The following is a 21,246-nucleotide window of genomic DNA, read 5'->3' on the forward strand; positions in this document are numbered from 1 at the left end:
CTGTTTTTAAGTGTGTTAAAACTGATACTTTAGAGGAAGGGAGGAGATCCATTGTAACATGAATTGTGCAGCAGCTGGATATTAAACTCTCAAAGCTACTGTTTCCTGACTATATAGTGTTATAGAAGAGATCTCTGTTTAGCAGTGTCATTAAAAGTGGCTGAGGAGCTTGTAACCACCAAAAGTAGCCTTGGCAGTCTGGGGAAAAGAATTCTGAGTGACCACTTTACATTTCTCTCTTTAACAGGTTTGGGGAAAACCAAGAGAAAGACAAGTGTGAGAGACGCTTCACCCACCCCTAGCACAGACGCAGAGTACCCATCCAACGGCAGCAGTGCTGACCGGATTTATGATCTTAACATTCCAGCTTACGTGAAATTTGCCTATGTCGCAGAGAGGGAGGATGAACTGTCCCTCGTCAAAGGATCCCGAGTGATTGTCATGGAGAAGTGCAGTGATGGCTGGTGGAGAGGTAGCTACAACGGACAAATTGGCTGGTTTCCTTCGAACTATGTGGTAGAGGAAGTTGAGGAGGCAACTGCAGATTCACCCAGCTTTCTCAGCTTAAGGAAAGGCGCTTCCATGAGTAACGGCCAGGGCACCAAAGTACTCCACGTTGTTCAGACACTGTATCCATTCAGCTCCGTCACAGAAGAAGAGCTCAATTTTGAGAAAGGGGAAACGATGGAAGTCATTGAAAAGCCAGAAAATGACCCAGAATGGTGGAAATGTAAAAATTCCAGAGGGCAGATTGGTCTTGTTCCTAAAAACTATGTAGTAATCATTAGCGATGGTCCTACCATTAACACTTCACATCCACCTCAGATAAGCTACACAGGACCATCTTCTACCGGACGGTTTGCTGGAAGAGAGTGGTATTATGGGAATGTTACCCGACACCAAGCAGAATGTGCCCTGAACGAAAGGGGAGTGGAAGGAGACTTCCTTGTTAGAGATAGTGAATCCTCGGTAAGTGGTACTCAGCCCTGACAGGCTGTGTAAGACTCAGTGTTTGGGTAAGTAAACGTGAGGGTTAATAGCTTCCTTATCTGCAGTAAAGGGCTTCTCACCCTGAAAGAAGCAAGACACTTCGAGGGTTACCAACCCATCTGATTACTGCTTGTGAGAATGGGTCTGTTGCTGAAATGTGGTGACATTTACACTGAAATTTAACAGCTGGGTTCTGTATTATACAGTTTTTAATTAATGGAGAAGCAGACTTCAATTTGACTTTTCATGTGTTCCTCATATTCAATCCCCCTCAAATTTATAGCACTACAAGATAAAATACTACTTTTAAATTGCAAATTTGGTCATAAATTTGCCTCTCTTAAAGCTAATTTCACATGGGATCCTTGCATTGGTCAGTTTTGTTCTGCTTTTAATTGAATAAGATAGGTTCTTGAAACTATTGGTTAAAAAGTCATTGTAATGTGTTTCTGCTCTAATTAGATTCTTTAGGTTATAATGCAGTAAAGTTGTTGTTGTATCAAACTGTTAAGATTATGATGCACAACAGAGAGTGAAGTCCACAGCTCATATGCTTTGTAAATTGAGCCTTGATGATACCAGAGGGACGTGGGTAATGCTGATTTGGAATCATTACAATTCTGAAAGTTCAAATTTAAATTTACACTGGCCTTTCATGTATGCTGGGCCCAGAGAATTCATAGTTTAAGCACACAAAATTTAATTATCCCCTGACTGTGATTTTTAAAAGGTGACAGATTTTAGTAATTCCCTAATGCATCTTTCAAAAGCTATCAAAAAAAAATCTGAATTTGCAATTAGAATAGAATAGAATTAACCAGGTTGGAAGAGACCTTGAGATCGAGTCCAACCTATCATCCAACACTATCTAATCAACTAAACCATGGCACCAAGTACCCCATCAAGTCTCTTCCTTAACACCTCCAGTGATGGTGACTCCACCACCTCCCTGGGCAGCACATTCCAATGGGCAATCACCCTCTCTGTGAAGAACTTCTTCCTAACATCCAGCCTAAACCTCCCCTGGCACAGCTTGAGACTGTGTCCTCTTGTTCCGGTGCTGGTTGCCTGGGAGAAGAGACCAACCCCCACCTGGCTACAACCTCCCTTCAGGTAGTTGTAGACAGCAGTAAGGTCTCCCCTGAGCCTCCTTTTCTCCAGGCTAAGCAACCCCAGCTCCCTCAGCCTCTCCTTGTAGGGTTTGTGTTCCAAACCCCTCACCAGCTTTGTTGCCCTTCTTTGGACGTGTTCTAGCAAGTCAACATCCTTCCCAAACTGAGGGGCCCCAGAACTGGACACAGTATTCAAGGTGTGGCCTAACCAGTAATTAGAAGTTTTCTGCACTTGTTTCAATTGTAGGGCCATTCTGTGAAGACAAGTTGTTGTTTAGTAGATGTCTCTGAGTGTTTTGCTGCTTCATAGACAGAAATTCCGAATTAATATATGAGCTCAATCTTGTAGTTTAAGCATACAGTACTAGTGAAATAAGTATACTGTATACAGCTACAGACACCTCTCTCTGTGCCATGTTTATATCAAGTTTCCCTGTGGGCTATCCTGGTTTACAACAAGTAAGCTATCAATTATGCTATCATTTACCATAATTGTCTATAAACTGGGGGAAATCTGTTCCTATGTACTATTCCTCATGTAACCAGTAACAGCAGTAGAGTTGGCTTGGAAAACAAAGACTCTGCTTTAAGTAAGGGGGAGAATTAAGCTTGAACACAAATCTGGAAGTGAAGATTTGTTTAGCTCCGCATACCTTTTTTTGGAAGTATCTTTCACATTTCATTTGCTGATTTTGTTCTTCCCAAGTTAGAATTTCAGTTGCTCTGAAGAAATCTCAGAATGAAGTAAAAAAACTAAGTTAATATTGAGGCAAGTTCATTAGGTAGAATGTACTAAAAGATACTCTTTAGTGGGTAACTAACTAAATATTTCAGGCTTCAGTCTGAATTCTCATGTGTTGCTTATATGCAGTGTTAAAATTTGGGATTGGCTGCCGTGTTGGCTTTTCGCAAGGAGATGGACAGTTGAAAGACAAGGAAATTGTTAATTCTGTAGAGTTTTCTAAATCCAGATAAAACTACATTCTAATTTGTGGAAAACATTAGAAGATGATGATGATTACTGGTCTAGCTGTTCCCCAAATTTTTACATGTAATATTATTGACAAAATACAATTCTGTAATAGCACCAAATATATTCTTTTTTTCCAGCTGCAGTATTGTGTGTTAAAGTGTCAGATAGATTTCCTTGATAAATATGCTGTGAAGAAGGTGTGATAACTGTCAAACTACCCTTTTTTTTGAAGCTCTGTCATTGAGTTCCTATTTCTGTTCTTAGTTAACTGTAATCACTAAACAAAGTCAAATGCAAATAAACCAGAGAACAGAAGAAAATTAGAAATTTAGAACACGTGACTGACTTACAGCGGTATCAAGAGTGCTTAGTCAACAGAGGAAAGGGCTGAGGTGGGGCATGCAGTCTTTTAAAATGTACAAAGCCAGTTGAGGGTTATGATAATTATCAAATTTCAGCAATTCAGCTGTCTCTTCTAGATAGTGTACTATCTGACAGGGGCCAGGAGCGTGTACTGGATGAGTGTACCCTCAGCGTGTACTGGATGAGTGTACCCTCAGCGTGTCCAGGGGTCCAGCAGGTAGAAGCTCACTTTCAGATCTGGATGCTGCATTTCATGTTATCCTGAGACAGTGGATTTTTCTTATGTCCTTTGGGAAAATGCCAGAAGGAGTGTTTGAAAATTAATACATTGCTTAACATACAAAATGCACAGCCATTTGCCAGAGCACGCTGTGTTACAGTTACCACAATGCCATGGCTCATTGCTTTGCTTTTAAGAGTCTGCTTGTGGAGTAAACAAATTTCCCTGAAAGGACACAGTAACCTTTTATTTTAATATGACATCACAACACTAAACACAGTTGTGTTCAAAGCAGTTTCAAATTTGCTGCCCTCATGGTTGCTGGAAAATTATTGCTTGAGAAGCACAGAAGGATTCATTCAGAATGTGGTTCTTCAAGTTGTTCCCAGCATCTAATACTAGAATCCCAGGAAGTTTACTCAGTTAATATTGCTGTAAATTGTTTGTGCTAACACAGAAGAAAAAAAAAAGAGTGCTCAATTGAGGAGCTCTTTTTTGTTTGTTTGGTGGTTTTTGGTTTGGTGTTTTGTTTTCTAATCTTGATCTGGTCTTGCAGATCTTGTATTTGGAGTGATACAGCATCATGAGGAAAAAAAAAAAGTAGTTATTCATATAATTATCCTCCTTTTCTTAGCAGTACATGAGTGTTGCAGTTTCCAGTAGGTTTAAAGAAATATTTTACTCAATCTTAAGCTCTTGTCTGTCCTAATATATTGTACCATCATATAATTTGTTTATATATGTGAATTACAAGAACACTGGGGATTGACAGGTTTTTTGGGGGATTTGGAAGTGGGGAGGGGTTGGGTTTTGGGGTTTTTGTTTGTGATTGTTTTCTTTGTAGGTTGTTTTTTATTTGGTTGGTTGGGTTATGTTGGTGCTTTTTTTGTTTGGGTGTTTTGGGTGTTGTTTTTTTTCCTGAGGTGCTAGGAGTGATACAGTCAGCAAATGAGCATACTTGGTAGCATTGGGAAAGAGATCATGAAAGATCTATTTCAAGCTTGTTGTTGTGTATGGAACAAAGAAAGATTTAAAAAACAACTCTTGAATTGTTGACAGTCGCCTTATTTCACATGCTTGGCTACAGAGGCTGTTCATGCTGTGACTAAAAGTCATCAGGACTGTTTGTATGATCAGAGCAAAAGATTTGGATTAGAGAGACCAGAATGAACTGAGTGAAGCTGTCAGCTCTCCCATTTCTCATCTTTCCATCAGACAGCACTTTCCATTACATTGTACTATGTACCCACCTATTAAAGCTCTGGATGAAGGGGTTATTGCTTTCTAAAAAGGCCCACAGATAAAGCTGTGTGTCATGCTGCTAATCTCACGCCTGTTTTTTGACCTGGTTTAGGGTTTTCTATAGCCTTCTATCACCGTAGTTAAGAAAAGACGTGGACTGCTTTGAGTTTTGCTCTTGTTACTGTGCTATGAGAAGTTCTCCGTGAATAGATCAAGGTTTCATTATTCTCTCTCTTGATAAGACTGTCATGTTTTTCCATGTCAAATTTTGCAGTGTTTCTCTAGATTTAACTTATCAGATGTTTGTTTTACAGCTAGATTCCTTTAGCCAAAACTACTCTCTTCAGCTGCGCTTAGATCTAAGGGATGTTACCATGGTGGAGAATATCCCTAGATGAACTCTGCCAGGTAGCTAGGAGCATGATTATATTCATTAATTACGAAACGCTATTATTAGAACCATAAACTTGTTTGAACCATTTAAGCCCATAGTTTATGTAACGGGCACAGTTACCTACTGATAACATTTTTGCCAACTCCATCACGCCTAGGTAATGTCACCTTAGTTTTAGAGATGTAAAAGAGGAGACTGAAGTGGGACATACCTAGTTAGAAATACTGCTTGATTTGTTCTTTCTTTTACAGGCTTCTCAGCTGATAAAAACTGAATTTTGTGGGGTTTAAGTAACACTTCAGAACAAGTAATGCACATTTAATCTATGCAGTCTCTGTATAGCCACAGCTTACTCTTTGAATTTCAGGCTCTTCAGAGGTCAGGTTTTTATTCTTTCTGTGTAGTACCTAACACAAGACAAACTAGTCTTGGCTGACTCCTTTGGCCTGCTTTGGCAGGTGATTGTCTTGCTTTGAAGATCTAAGTTTCTGCTGCAGAGAGAAGCAAATTGGGAGGGAAGAGGGGGTTTTCTGTGCAGATTAACCCTGGGAAACAAGTGTGCTTGCTACTGCTGTAGCTGACAGGAAGCCTCGATAGGTTGTGGATGGTGATGTTAGAGGGCAACCACACCACACCTCTAGCTTCTGAACAGATCCTCTGCTGCAGACACCCTTTTACTTCAAAGGCAGCTTCTGTCAGGAATTGCAGTCCCCTTGACACTCCACTGTGAGTGGGTATGGAACTGAAGATCAGACAAACACCACTGCTTCATAGCCCTGAAGTGTCTTCCCATGAAGCAGAGAAAATGTTATTTTTCTCAGACCAGTTCTGTGCGGTAGCAGGAATGAGCTGTGCAGGGTTTTTGGTTTACAGTTTCATTAAGGAAGTAGCAGCTACCTTCTGCCAATAGTGTCACAGCTATCAAATTACAGTAACTGATACTGAATGAGGTTCCAGGATATAGTAATAAGATGATGGTGATGACTGTAGGTGCATTAAGATGATACTTAGGATTGTAGGTGCAACTGGATTTGTGTCAGGCCTTGGAGATTGCATTTAGTTTCTGTGCTCTTTGTCCAGCAATAGTGACAGTAGAGGGAGGAGGCACAGGCTGAGAACTTGTATGCATTTTGAAGTGCTATTTCCATAGCTTTCAGGGTGTCCTTTATTTTCCTGGGGTTTTAATCCTACAAGTGTTGGATAGAAGCAGTGAAATGTGGCAACCGTTCAAAAACTGAAGCATTTGTTGTGTTGTGTGACATGCTATGATTGACGAGAGAGGGGGAGAAAATTGATCTTTAAAAGCAGGGTTAGGAAATATGCTAGTGGTTTACTTTAAATGGAAGAATAGAAATCATTAGAACTGTACTTGAAGATTAATGGAGCCAGTTCATGTTTCTGACCTGTAGAATGTTGTTTATATCTAAATGAAGCAGAAGGGGTAGAAAAAGGAATTTTGAGCCCTTCTGGATGGTTCTGTCCAGCCTGACCTTAGACCTTTGAATTGTTTTCTTGTCTGGGTGTCTGAGTTAGGGGAAGCGAGAGAAAACCTGCATATGGAAATCGAAGGAACTGGTGGACTCCACAAGTGGGAGCTCAAAGGGTTTGAAGAATGAGTGCATGAGCAGTATCTTCCATGAAGGAAGATTGAAAGGAAAAAAAATGTTACAGGATCAGTAAAAGGCTTTCAGAGGAAGTTTTTTCCTAGCGTTGCCTTTTATGATAAAATTGTCCTTTTTCATTCTCAAATGGAGATTGTAAAGAGATTCTTTGTACTTGTTTTCCCTTATATTGCTTTATAACTTCATGCTGAATTTCTCCATCTTTCTTTGAAAAGATATTGAAATTTTTGACTAAATAAGTAAAATTAAAAGAACATCTTCCTACCTGTTGTCTTCCATGTGCTCTAGGCACCAGGTAGCCTATGGTCATTTTGATCATAAGAGGAGTTAAAATAAAGGAATTTGAAACAATTCAAATAAATACTACACCTGGACTGAAGAGATGCAGATGCATAACAGCTAATCTTTAATTGTCTGTTTTAAGACTCAAGTTCAGATTTAGATCTTCCTAATTATGGTAGGGTGGGAATATTCACAGATTCCCTGCCATGAAGCTGTGCCCTGTCATTCTGTTGTGGAATCATCAGCTTCTCTGTAGGTTTCAGGGATTAAAGCTAACTTCTCATATGCCTGTATTTGGTGTATGTGACGCTTTTATTGCTGGAAAAATAAGCGTGCAAACATCTAAATGTAGCAATTAAAGAGGGAGAAGGGAGAAAAAATTGGCCAGCAGTTGAAACAAAATAGCTTAAACAGTAAATAAAATAAATAGACTTGGAGCAAATCCAAAGAGGACAGCAGGGAACTAAGTCAAGCTGTATTGAGCCATACTTTGAAATGGTAATGTTAGGAGCAGTAGTTTATCTAGAGAGTTGGGTTTTAGTAGGTTTTTTTACCATTTTGCATATTCATCAGAGTGGAAAAGAACCAAAATAAAACCAAATGCTTGTGCTGTTCTTAAATCCTGCGGAAGTTACTATACTGAGGCAAATAAAGGGTTTCAGGATTCTTGCAACAGCTGTTTGAGCTCTTCCATCTCTTTGTGCTGGATGATGGCTCTCAAAAGAGGTAGAGCAGCCTTTCCGCTAGGTTGTAGGGTTTTTAATTGAATCAGAACACTAGAAGAATAAACTTTGTAACATATTTTTGAGACAGTTTGCCATATTAATGTCTCCTGTTTATGCATCAATCAGCAGATCTGAGGTTGGAAAGATTGGACAGTAGTTCAAGAGAATATTCATTCATTAAAGTTATAATTAGAATGACAGGGAAAGTATTTAATATATTCTCTAGATCACCTCACATATAGCTAATTCTAGCTGTTACCTAGGACACGGGACAGTAGATCACAGGTCTAAGACCTATTCCAGCATCTACCTATTTGTGTGTCATTAGCACACCCTTTCTGGTGTCAAGATAATTATTGTCAGCAGATAAAGGGAACTTTGAAACCTCATACATTTTGTCATGCTGAAAAAACCTGTGCTTTGTTAGAAAACATTTTAACTTTGTTGAGCACAAAACTATTATTTCTCTTATTTTTAAGCATTTGTCATAACAGCATTTCCTGTTCCTAAAACAAAAAAATGTGCTAGGTTCAGATTATGAACTTCCCAATTGCAAGTTCTTCTCTATTTTCATGAGAGCCTTTTGGTTACTGTTTTGGTTTGGCCTCGTCACCACCCATGGAAGCAGCAGAACTTTTTCAGAAAGGCTGGGTCTTGGTTTTTTGAATCTGAAACTGCTGGTCCATGAGTGCTCCTCTTAGTAATGTCCTTGAGGAGACTCTACGAACCCGCTTGGTAGCGTGCATGCAGAGCACAGCAGCCAGTGTGCTGCCCACAGCCTGTGCCCTGAATCTCTTCTTCATGAGCCCAGGTTCCCAGGGTTTCTGCAGATCTTTGTTACTGCAGGCCTTTGCTTTGTTACTGTTCAACGGATGCTGCTTAGAGCTATGAACAGGTCCTAGGCCTGTGTGGTTATAGCTGCTGTACCCTTGTCCACACTACATTTGGGATCTTAACCACAGTGCAGTATTGGTACAACAGTCTGAGCTCTAACCCAGTAGGGCAGGTGCTGAAAATAGGTCAGTCTTGATGTGAGCTCTGTGCAGCCTTGTTTGCAATGCTCCTGAGGCAGAGGTTTCGTATCGGATCTAGCTGGCTTAAAATAGCATTTTTCAGGCTTGGATCTAGGGATGGATGACAGAGCATGCACAAAACTTGTCTTGGGTGGAGCACTGGAAACCCCAAAGTTATGCTTTTATGCACGTTTCTTTCCAACCCTTTCCCCTACCCTTCCAAGTCCTCTCCTCTTGGCAGTCACAGAACTTGCATGTTTTTTGAGACAGTGGCTGTGGGTCTGCTTAATGCCCAAAGCAGTCTTCCTCATGGAGTTTGCACCTTAGCCAAGGACTGGTGACACTGGATTATAGATGGAAGAAGTAATTCTTGTATGGGTGCTATGTTCAATAATTTTTAGAGAAGTGATGATTGTGGTTATCGAATGTAGTGACTTGAAGTAGAAGGAGGTTAGACCAGAGGTGTGGGGAGCTACTGGCTTGAGCATAAGAGGGGAGAGGTGTGAGCCCAGGGAGTTGGAACAGAGCCAGATGAATGGGCATGGCAGGAATTCTGTTTTCTCTGGGCAGGACAGGAGGAGTCAAGGTAGAGAAGGAGTTGGTATGAAAACAGATGGTGGTGAGATTCAAGGGACAAGATTTTGAGATATGCAGAATATGAGGGATGCGTGGGGCAGAGACTTGCATCATTGCTGGAAAAAAAACTGATGTGCTTGAGAAAACACTGTCCTCCAACTTACTTGGGCTCGTACTCGGTGTGTATCTGACCTCCCAAACATAGTGCTGAGGACTCCAGATGCTGTGGTTTCATGAACCAAAGTATGCTGTCAGCAGTAACATCTGAGGCTTCCACTTCCACTCCCCTCTGCTCAGTCCTGTGCTGAGCCATAGCTGCATGCCATAAGGTGGTGCTGTGAACTACAGTCCCTCATGGGCTTTGTTTAGCCTGAATGAATTCAGGTTCACAGCATTGGCCCAACCAAAGCAGCAGCATGGTGGAAGGGAGAACCAAGGGACTGCAGGAAGGCTGTGTCTGAAGTCTTGGTGCATGCCTTCAATGGTTTCTGCTTGATGTCGTGACTTCAGTGGACAGAGGCTCTACAGTACTTCCAGAGTTACATCAGGCAGTTTTTGTTTCCATTAGGTGCTTACTACAATCTCTGATGTGTGCTTTTTATTTTTTCATTATTACTTTTTCCTGCTGGTGGCAACATCCACCTCTAGCTACCTATCAGGAGGCAAAGCCTGTGCTCCCATCTCCATGACCAGCCATCAGTCATTGATGGCTAGAGATAGAGTTAAGCTGGAAGCATGGGACAATGAGTCCTTTCTGTCCTTCCCTGGCAACACGTGGTGCAGAAGGCAGAATAGTCTCATCCTTGCTGTTTGGATGATGTCACTCTCTTCAGTAAAGCAACCAATTGCAAAGCCGAAGAGTTCTATCATGAAATTGTTCTGTCCTGAGCAATTTAATGCCTACATTTTGTCTTTTTTGGGTGGTGGTTTGATGGTCAGGTTTAGACTGTTTTTTATTTGATATATGTTTTTTAATATTTTTTTTTCCAACAGAGGTATGTACAATAGGAGAAATTATTCCCCATGTACGTGATAATGAAGGTAAAAGGTGAATGTGGCTTTTGTATCCTTTGCAATGCAAAGCGAGAACAGCCCTCTAGTGGCCATGGCTATAAAAAAAAAAGTGAGAGGAGGACTTTTTTTTCATCTCACCCAAGCAATATTGCAATAATTGCTTTCTCCAGGACTTTCTAGCAAGGAAACAGCACATAGTGAAAGTTTTTCCCTTCTTGACGTTCTTGTGCTTCTAGCTTGAGTAACTAAAACAGTATTTGCAAGTTAGTTGTGTAATTGGCAACTTCAGACTGTGCATCTGGAGAGCTTTCACTTATCTGGCTTAACTGTGAACATTAATAACGGTGGCACTTATTTATTGAATAATAGACTATTTGGTTTCTTAAGTAGCTGAAGCACTGAGCTGTGGAACAAAGACTAGCGCGCATTATCAGCAGCAATATGACACAGTTTGTTCCTGAAGCCACAAAATTACACCGTCATTTTGTTCACTTTTATGTAATTCTTTTTTTTCTCTTTTTGAATTCTCCTCAACAGCCCAGTGACTTCTCAGTATCTCTAAAGGCATCGGGGAAGAACAAACATTTCAAGGTGCAGCTCGTGGACAATGTCTATTGTATTGGGCAGCGTCGCTTTAATACTATGGATGAATTGGTGGAACACTACAAAAAGGCTCCCATCTTCACCAGTGAACACGGGGAAAAGCTATATCTTGTGAAAGCACTTCAGTGACGTTGAAGATGGACTTTGGGCCGCTTGGGCCTCTTATAACTTACAAGCCTTAGGTCCTAAATTCACTTTTATAGAGCGGAGCAATATCTGAAGCAGGCTTAAGGAATAGGCTCTTTCTAAAGTGTTTGCTCTGTCGGTTGCTGTTTGTCCTTTTTTGGTTTGGTTTGTTTTTTTGTGGGCTTTTTGGGGTTTTTTGTTTGCCTCTTTTTGTGTTCAGTTCTGTTTGACCACCTCTCTTCAGGTTGAGAGTTTCCCTTGGGTGGCCGTGGTGAGCGCTCATCTTCCTAACTTGAGTTGAAAACTCCCCTCTCCTGTGTACGTTTACATAGTTAGCCCAGATCAAGGAGGGGCATTTTCAATTCCAAGTGGTGTTAATCTGTTCAGATTGCTCACGCAGGCAGAACTCTCCGCTCAGAGACATCAGGCACAGTTTGAATGCACTGAAGCTGCAGCTACGTGAGAGGGAGTAGACATAACAGTTGTGGCTATGAGTTCTGTAGCTATATCGCTTACCAAGTAGTATATTACAAAACCTCCTAGTTCCTAGAAGCACTCTTTACACTGTACTCTGCTATTACATTGCCTCTCTGACTCTTTGTAAAGAGTACACTAATTAAAAGCATTTTGTAATAGTACTTCTTAAACTACTATGGTAAGATTGTAGTAAAAGAAACCTATCTAGTGTATTTTGGTCTGTAATTGCAACAAAGAGAAATTTTATTTGAAAGTTGATTACTAGAGAAAGAATCATTGAATTGTAAAGGCTGAATGTTTTGGTAATCTACAACCAAATGTGCCATCCACATAATGCTTTTTCCTCTTGCCCTTCTGCTTGTTTGAATTAAACGATTCTGTATTTAATTCTCGGAGTAATATGTATCTGTAGCTGATTGTTGACACTAATACGGAAGATTAATAAAGATTGATCTTGGGACAGGGTGGGGCGGGCTACCAACACTATATATATATTTGCTTTACAGAAAGAAATCTTCAGGTTTTACAGAGGATGGTGTGGTTGGTAGGAAAAGACACACAGAATGTTTATGAAGAAAACGCATTTTTCTCTTTTCTTTACATTTAAACTCCTTTATGGTTTAAATATACAGTCTTTAGATGGCACATTCCTGAGATTGAAGAAGGGATCGTGAGATCTCAAAATCTTGCATACTCAGTTTTTTGGATATTGTAATAAAAAAGGTATTATGTCATGATGGAGTACTGGATTTATCCTTGGCTGATAGTCCTGGTATTGCTTTAGCAAGGCAAAATAGAGTGAGTAATTAATTTGTCTTGGAGTTCGTGTGGCCCAAAAAGAAACTTCTGCAACATCAGAGGACAATTTGATATGAGGCAGTGTCTCATGAGCTACATGCCACTTGATACTGTGGTCAGTCAGTCCATTCACTGCTTTAATGAAAACGCTGAGATGAAGCCGTTTCCTGGTGCTTTTTTGCTGTTACAATGTGTTCTTGACCTATTCTGTATTTCAGCCAGTGGTAGTACAACTACCTCTGTGCATAACTCCAGTGTAGATTAAGCAGACACCAGTGCTGTCTGACTTGCTTCAGTGTAAATCAAACCACTGCCTGGAGACTTCATTGGTGCATTGGAGAATGAATTTCAGTCTTGCTCAGAGCTAAAAGGCAAGTACAATTTTTGAAGTTCTCTACACCTATGATTATCCCACTACTCTTGAAATGCTGTTTCTGTATTTTTTTCTGAATTGACAATTGTGTTTGAATTAACAACTGTGTTTTTCTGTATGTGCATTAACTAAAATTGAGCAGTGACACTTCTGCTTGGCCCAGCTCAGTGAAGCAAAGCAGTGATTTGGTGCAGTCCAGAATGTTCGTTATCCTGAAGACCACCTACCTATAACTGTCTTTTAAGAATACAGAACCTTTCCTTGGTCAGTTGGTGAGAAGCGTTAGCTGTTTACAGTCTACCTACAGAAGGAATCTGTAGGGAGCTGCTGCTTAAACTTCCTCAGTGAGTTCAGCAGAATATATAGGTGTTAGCCTACTTAGCTTTCTTTAGAATAGAATAAACCAGGTTGGAAGAGACCTTCAAGATCATCATGTCCAACCTATCATCCAACACCACCCAATCAACTAACCCATGCACGCAGGCATCCTGTCAAGCCTTGCCCTGAACACCCCCACTGACAGCGACCCCACCACCTCCTCGGGCAGCCCATTCCAGTGGGCAATCGCTCTCTCTGTGTAAAACTTCCTCCTAACCTCCAGCCTAAACCTCCCCTGATGCAGCCTGAGACTGTGTCCTCTTATTCTGGTACTGGTTGCCTGGGAGAAGAGACCAACCTCTGTCTCACTACAACCCCCCTTCAGGTAGTTGTAGAGAGCAATAAGATCACCCCTGAGTCTCCTCTCCAGGCTAAGCAACCCCAGCTCCCTCAGTCTCTCCTCATAGGGCTTGTGCTCCAAGCCCCTCACCAACCTTGTTGCACTTCAGGTAAATCAAAGCATGCAGCAAGTGTAGCAGTAACATTAGGAAAGTCAATTGTGTGAGTTTTTTGAGGTTTGAGTGAATTTCTTTTCAATTTCATTAACTCTGTAGTGTTTGGAAAGAAAGATATATAGGAATGGTTTTCCTTCTCAGTAAACGGATTACTGCAGTTACTCTTTCACACCCCATTTTCATATTCCTGAATGTTCCCCATGTTTCCTATTCCAGGAGCCTTCATATGCCTCTTGTACTCCTTTTTTTCACCTTTTTTTTTTTTTTTTTAATAGCTCCTTTATATAAGCTCTCTTAGTTCCTCACCCCTTTCTAGTCTTAATAGCTTAGAACTAAATCAGATAGACATGTTAGTGACATTTTTGCTGTATGCTTTATATTTTAATAGATTTATCAATTTTTTGTTTTGGTTTTGTTGGGGTTTTTTCCCCTTGGTCCTTAACTCATCTTCTGAACAGCTTCTGTGTATTGAGGTGTGAATTGTGCAAGTATTTTATGTTGGAAGCAATTATTTTGTTGACCCAGCAGTGTGAATGAGTAGCTCATGTTTTGCTTTTTGTGTGTGTGTTGTTGATTGCTTGTTTGGGTTTTTTGGGTTTGTTTTTTGGGGTTTTTTTGTGCCTTGGTTTGGTGGGGGTGTTTTTGTTTTGTTTTGATTTTTTTAAATAAGCCTCATCTTGGTTTCACCCACACTGTATTTAATCAACAGGTTCATTAGCAGTTCTTCAGTTGTTCCCATCTTTTCTAATTGAGGTAAGTTTCTGCAGGTTTTGCTGCCTTTTGGACCTCGTTTGCTGGATTCAGTCTAAGCATCACTAGTCATCAGTACTATCTGCTTAAAAATGGCATCATAGATGGAGATTTCATTTTTGTATTTTATATGTGCCTTTAGAATAGAATAAACCAGGTTGGAAGAGACCTTCGAGATCATCATGTCCAACCTATCATCCAACACCACCCAATCAACTAAACCATGGAACCAAGCATCCTGTCAAGCCTTGCCCTGAACACCCCCAGTGACGGCGACCCCACCACCTCCTCAGGCAGCCCATTCCAGTGGGCAATCACTCTCTCTGTGTAAAACTTCCTCCTAACCTCCAGCCTAAACCTCCCCTGATGCAGCCTGAGACTGTGTCCTCTTGTTCTGGTACTGGTTGCCTGGGAAAAGAGACCAACCTCTGCCTCACTACAACCCCCCTTCAGGTAGTTGTAGAGAGCAATAAGGTCACCCCTGAGTCTCCTCCTCTCCAGACTAAGCAACCCCAGCTCCCTCAGTCTCTCCTTTCCATCATATAGGGGTTGGACTATGTGATCTATAGAGGTCCCTTCCAACCCCAATCATTCTGTGAAAAACCTCGCTAAAGCTTCTTTACTCAGGTCTGAGGGTGTAGGATGTGAGGTTGTTTTCAAGATGAGAGAATTTTGGTGACCTGAGTTTCTTTACCTGCAGTTTTTGTTAAAGGCTCAAATAATATCTGATGGAATAGAAGTAGTGATTGTTTTTCATGGTACTCTCCCTGACTTTTCCCAACACACCTGGTTCATATAGGTGCATATGTTATATTATTAAGTATTATTCCTCATGGTGTTTACTTAGGAATGTAAATGAGTTGTCTTAACCCATGGCAGTGCTGTATTTTCCACACAGCGGCAGAAATTTAAGGTTCATGTTTTTACTTTTGCTTCCATGAGCTTGTTGATGAGCTTCCTCTCCCAGTTGTCTTGACTGTGGTATCACCCAATAGCCCTACATTGAGTAGGCACAGAAAGATAGTGAAAATCTGGTTACTTCTGAACTTAATCACCAGTTCCCTAGCACTCCGCTTCTGAGCAGGTCTTACCTAAAGGATGCTGAGGTAGCTGTTCTTCATAAATATCTGCAGTGTAGTCCTTGGCCCTGCTTTCATGCTGCTCAGTCTTATGAAAGTATGTGTGTATGAGACATTTTCTGTGGGGGTCAGAGAGTAGTGTTACACCAGCTACTCAAGTGGTGTACAGCCCAGTGCCAACTGGGAGCTGCTGCTCTTTGTACAAGCCCCTACACTGCCATGCTGCTATTGCTGATGGTGGTATTTGGCCAAAAATGTTGGAAAGCCAATAAATGCACACAGGCTTATGCACAGGTCCCAAGCGAGGCAGCTTCTAGCCAGATCCACATTGGAAGAAGCATGAACAGAAATGGCATGGTGCTAAGTTTCAGCCTGAGTCTTGCAGAGAACTAACTACAGCAGAAACACTTAAACAGTCATGTGGTGTCGAGATAGTTTGGAGTTGTCTGTCAGCAGCACACTGCATAGTTGAATATCAAGTAGCCATGACTGAGCTGATTTAGTATGGAGGGTAGTCACATATTAGGTGGCGACAAATTATTCAGGAATTAATCTAAGAGTGAAGTGAGATCATGTCAGGTAAGCTCACATGGATCTGCTGTGGTATAAAAGCAGAGTTTGCTTAGTCTTCTTTATTGGCTCTTCTCTCCCCAAAACCAATTTGCGGTTGGGTAATTAACATGAATATGAACTATGTGAATGGACTGTAAAGTCCCACTCTTGAATGATTCTATTTAGTGTTCTCTGTTCAGATATTTTTGTCTCAGAAATTTACATGAAATCCTTAAAGTTTACAGCTGTTCTTCCAAGCCTTTATTGCAGCTTTTCTGTACTGCACAGTTTGCTGCCTGGTTTATTGGTTTTGCTAAGGGGAAGTAGAGATCTTCCACACTTAAAATGGTAACTTTTACTCTAATACAAAGTACTTTTCAAATACCACTATATAATTTTACTTACGAGTCAGATTTTGCCTACATAGTTAAAAAAATATATATATAAGACATCACACTTCTTTTGCATTAGGTCTGGCAATGTACTTGGCAAAAGCTGCTAAACTGTAAGGGCTTTTATTCCTTCTCAGTCTAAACTAGTGTAGTTTAGTGATTTAGAGGTAAGTAAAACCTGTGCCATCTCCACAATCTGAACCTGATGAGTTCTTTTTCTTGTTCCAGTGGGATGGGATGACTCACTTTTAAATGGAAACTTATTAACATATTTATACTGATAAGCTGTGAAAGATGTGTTGCTCACGTAACATTCAGCTCTTACAATGCACTAGTGATGGTGAATCTTTCTATGCCTTTCTCTTCTGTACATCCAAAATTCAGTGCCTATTTCAAGAAGTGGAAAAGTGTAAAATGACAAGAGTACTGGGTGCACACTTATGAATAGTGGACCATGTGAATGAAAGGTTTCAGACTAAGAGGAAGGTACAGGTAAATGCTGTTGTTCATTCACTGGTTGCTCCTAGGTTGTATAGACTTTTTAAGTGACAAGTCATTGTGCAATGCTAATCTGAAAGGTACACTATAATTGCAACCCAAATGTGCACCAACTTCAGTATGTGATATTTATTCAGCCAGCCATTTACCGTTCAGGAGGTTCCTCCAGTGCAGTGACGGTAACTTCTTGATACAAATGGTGGATGAGCAAACTGGGAGAGGAATGCTGCTGGACCTGATACTATCAAGGAGGATCTGGTTGAAACTGTGAAGGTTGAGGGCAGCCTTGGCTACAGTGATCATGAGATGGTGAAGTTCAGCATCTTGTGTGGTAGGAACAGAATACCAAGCAGGATCACAACCTTGGAATTCAGTGGGGCCAACTTTGGCCTGTTCAGGCAATTGCTAGGGGAAATCTCATAGGGTAGAGTACTAGAAGGTAAAGGGGCCCAAGATAGTTGGTTGGACTGCTTTTCCACACTCAAGATCAGAGCATTCCAATGAGTAGGAAATTGAGAAAGGGAGTCAGGAGACCCTTATGGTTAAGTAGGGAACTGCTGGGCAAACTCAGGTGGAAGAAGACAGTCCACAGATCATGGAGGGGGCTGGCCACTTGGGAGGAGTATAAGACTGTGGTCAGAAGATGTAGGGAGGCAGCTAGGAAAGCTAAGCCTCCTTGGAATTCAACCTTGCAAAGGAGGTCAAGAGAAAGGGCTTCTTCAAATACATTGCCTAAAAACTAACACTGGAGGCAATGTATACCTCCTGCTGAGTGAGGTGGGTGCCTTGGTGATGGAGGATACAAAGAAGGTGGAGTTACTCAATACCTTTTTTTTTTATCTCCATCTATATTGCTGGAGTCTGTCCTCAGGAGCCCCAGATGCCTCATGTCCCAGAGGAAGACAGGACAAAGGAGGAGATTTCCTTGGTTGATAAGGACTGGCTTAGGGAACAGTTAAGTAATCTGGACATCCATGAATCCATTCTTACGGCATGGACCTGTCAGTGCTGAGGAAGCTGGCAGAGGTCATTGCCAGACCACTCTCCTCCATCTTTGGTAAGTCATAGTGGACAGAAGAGGTCCCTGGGGATGTCATTCCAGTCTTCAAAAAGGGTAAGAAGGAAGACCTGGGTAACTATAGACCAGTCAGCCTCACTTTCTGAGGATGGAAGGTAACAGCAACTTATCCTTGGTGCTGTCCTTAGGCATATATCAAGGACAAGAGGGTCATTAGGAGCAGTCAGCATGGTTTTACCAAAGGAAGTCATGTCTGACCAACCTCATAGCCTTTTATGAGGACATAACCAGGGGGATAGGTGATGGCAGAGCAGTGGATGTGGTTTATCTTGATTTCAGTAAGACATTTGACACTGTCTCCCACAGCATCCTTGCAGCTAAGCTGAGGTGGTGTGATCTGGATGATCAGGTAGTGAGGTGGGTTTAGAACTGGTTGAAGGAAAGAAGTCAGAGCGTCATGGGTAATGGGACAGTCTAGTTGGAGACCTGTATCTAGTGGAGCTCCTCAAAGATCTGTACTGGGACCAGTAGTATTCAATATATTAATCAACAACCTGGATGAGGGAACAGAGTGAACTGTCAGCAAGTTTGCTGATGACACCAAACTGGGTGGAGTGGCTGACACACCAGAGGGTTGTTATCTACTGTAGATGATCTTGCTCTGGCAGGTTGGACTGGATGATCTTTCAAGGTTCCTTCCAACCCTTAACATTCTGTGATTCTGTGACTTTTGTAGTATATAACAATATACAATATGTGTATGTTCTTGTGCTGATGTCCTGCAAAAGCAATACAGGTATTCATATCTACAGGTCTTGGATGATACAGATCATTGCAAAAATCCAACACACAGGATGCTTTTTGACCTAAATTGGCTAAATGTGAAATATAACCTATATATGTTACGATTAATTATATAATATAATTTAAACTATCCTATTTTCTGGTTCATTACATGCCTCTGAAACCCTGTGCTGCTTTTGTCTTTGAACATGCAAGTTTTCCTGGCATTTTCTTTGTATCTCTTTTCTTGTGAAATAGATCATCTCCTCTGTTGTTATTTGAGTTGTTTACCCAAACTCACATGGAAGCTAGCAGAAGTGGCATGTAACTGCTCAGATTAGACAAGTTCTTCCTTGCATTTTCTTTCATATGTGGCAATATTAAATGTTTTAGGTGTGGGAGGTGAAAGGAGAAAAAAAAGGGAAGAAAAATGAAGGCTGTTAAACTTGACAGGTTATCAGCAGCAGTGGGAACCCACAGCTATGAGGAAAATGTAACAGGTAATAAATGTTCCATTCTATTTGCTTAAGTGAATTTAGTTTGGAATTTAGCTTGACATCATATGACACTAGCACATGAAGTATTACAAAGGTTAGCAAAGTAATGCTGACTTGGTCCTGCATAATGAGGGAATGGATGGATAAAATTATTAATGTCCTACTCCAGAAAATAGTAGTAACCTTCAGTAATCTTCTGGTTGGTGATAGTTGGTTTTTTCCCTAAGTTTTGCGTTTTGAGGAAATACTTCAGAAGAGGCATATTGCTCTAGTCTTCAAGCCAAGATCATTCACGAAGTGCCTTTCTTTTATTTTGAGCCAGACCACAAAGAATATGTTAAGTGGAATTATTCTCTCAGCTGTAATTGAAACTGGTGGTGAATAATGGGTTACTTTTTTTTTTTTACTTTTGATCTTCCTTTAGATTGGGTACGTACACCTATATGGTAATTAATGAGTGGGTTCTGTGGCTTACTGACTTAGCTTTTCACCTGGGTTCAACTCTGACAAGTCAAAAGAAGACTGATGATTTTATTTTTTTCTTTTGGTTTTGTTTTGTTCCTTTTTATGTCACAGAACCAGTAGTGCATACAGTGCAATTATAATTTGTAATGTAAAGAAGCCCAGTTGTGGACAGCTGGTATGTTTGGAATACTAAGTCCACAGATGATGATGATCACAGTATCACCAAGGTTGGAAGAGACCTCAAAGATCATCAAGTCCAACCTGTCACCACAGACCTCACAACTAGACCATGGCACCAAGTGCCACGTCCAATCCCCTCTTGAACACCTGCAGGGACGGTGACTCCCACACCTCCCTGGGCAGCTCATTCCAATGGCGAATGACTCTCTCCATGAAGAACTTTCTCCTCACCTTCAGCCTAAACTTCCCCTGGTGCAGCTTGAGACTGTGTCCCCTTCTTCTGGTGCTGGTTACCTGAGAGAAGAGACCAACTCCCTCCTGGCTACAATCCCCCTTCAGGTAGTTGTAGACAGCAATAAGGTCTCCCCTGAGCCTCCTCCAGGTTAAACAATCCCAGCTCCCTCAGCCTCTCCTCATAGGGCTTGTGCTCAAGGCCTCTGACCAGCCTCATTGCCCTTCTCTGGACAGGTTCAAGTGTCTCAATGTCCTTCTTAAGCTGAGGGGCCCAGAACTGGACACAGTATTCAAGGTAATGATAATACAGTTATAAAGAATTGCAGATAAGGGCAGCAGCAGACAGGCAGAGAGAACCTGAGATCATGAAGCACACATCTGATGGCTTCTCTTATGAGAATTAGAATGTTTATTTTTGTTTGAATATGTGTAGCTAATTTGTAGAAGTGAAACTAACCCTTTTTTTTGGTGTACAGTCTGCGTATTCAAAAGTAAAATCCAGGAATTGACACTGCAGAAGGGAAAGTGGAGGTTGAGGCCTTAAGAAAAGTCAGGGGTACTGATGTTTGGCAGCTTTCCTACTTGAAAATTCCTTTCGGGTTTATAACCCAGTGAAAAGTAAGATACTTCTCAGTGTTACTTGGTTTTGCACTGACATCAGCCTGGCTTTGTGCTGGCGTAACCAAGCTGGGGGCAGGAGTTGATCTGCTGGAGGGTAGAGGCTCTGCAGAGGGACCTCGACAGGCTGGACAGATGGGCAGAGTCCAACGGCATGAGATTGAACACATCTAAGTGCCGGGTTCTGCACATTGGCCACAACAACCCCATGCAGAGCTACAGGCTGGGGTCAGAGTGGCTGGAGAGCAGTCAGGCTGAGAGGGACCTGGGGGTGCTGGTTGATGGTAGACTGAACATGAGCCTGCAGTGTGCCCAGGCAGCTAAGAGGGCCAATGGCATCCTGGCCTGCATCAAGAACAGTGTGGCCAGCAGGAGCAGGGAGGTCATTCTGCCCCTCTACACTGCACTGGTTAGGCCACACCTCGAGTACTGTGTCCAGTTCTG

General features: G+C 41.4%; 1 protein-coding gene across 5 annotated transcripts in view; it reads left to right on the top strand.

The window, feature by feature from the left end:
• The window catches only part of NCK2 (NCK adaptor protein 2), a 98,202-nt gene extending 85,742 nt beyond the window's left edge, over nt 1-12,460 (top strand). For all 5 annotated transcript variants that reach the window (XM_054163081.1, XM_054163080.1, XM_054163084.1 and 2 more), the window contains 2 exons: nt 248-969; nt 11,064-12,460. In XM_054163081.1, coding sequence (XP_054019056.1) covers nt 248-969; nt 11,064-11,258 — 917 coding nt within the window. In that variant the 3' untranslated portion in view covers nt 11,259-12,460. The remainder of the gene's footprint in view (nt 1-247; nt 970-11,063) is intronic.
• Nucleotides 12,461-21,246: the final 8,786 nt, after the last annotated feature.

The sequence above is a fragment of the Dryobates pubescens genome, chromosome 7 (assembly GCF_014839835.1).
Source record: "Dryobates pubescens isolate bDryPub1 chromosome 7, bDryPub1.pri, whole genome shotgun sequence".
Classification (NCBI taxonomy): domain Eukaryota; kingdom Metazoa; phylum Chordata; class Aves; order Piciformes; family Picidae; genus Dryobates; species Dryobates pubescens.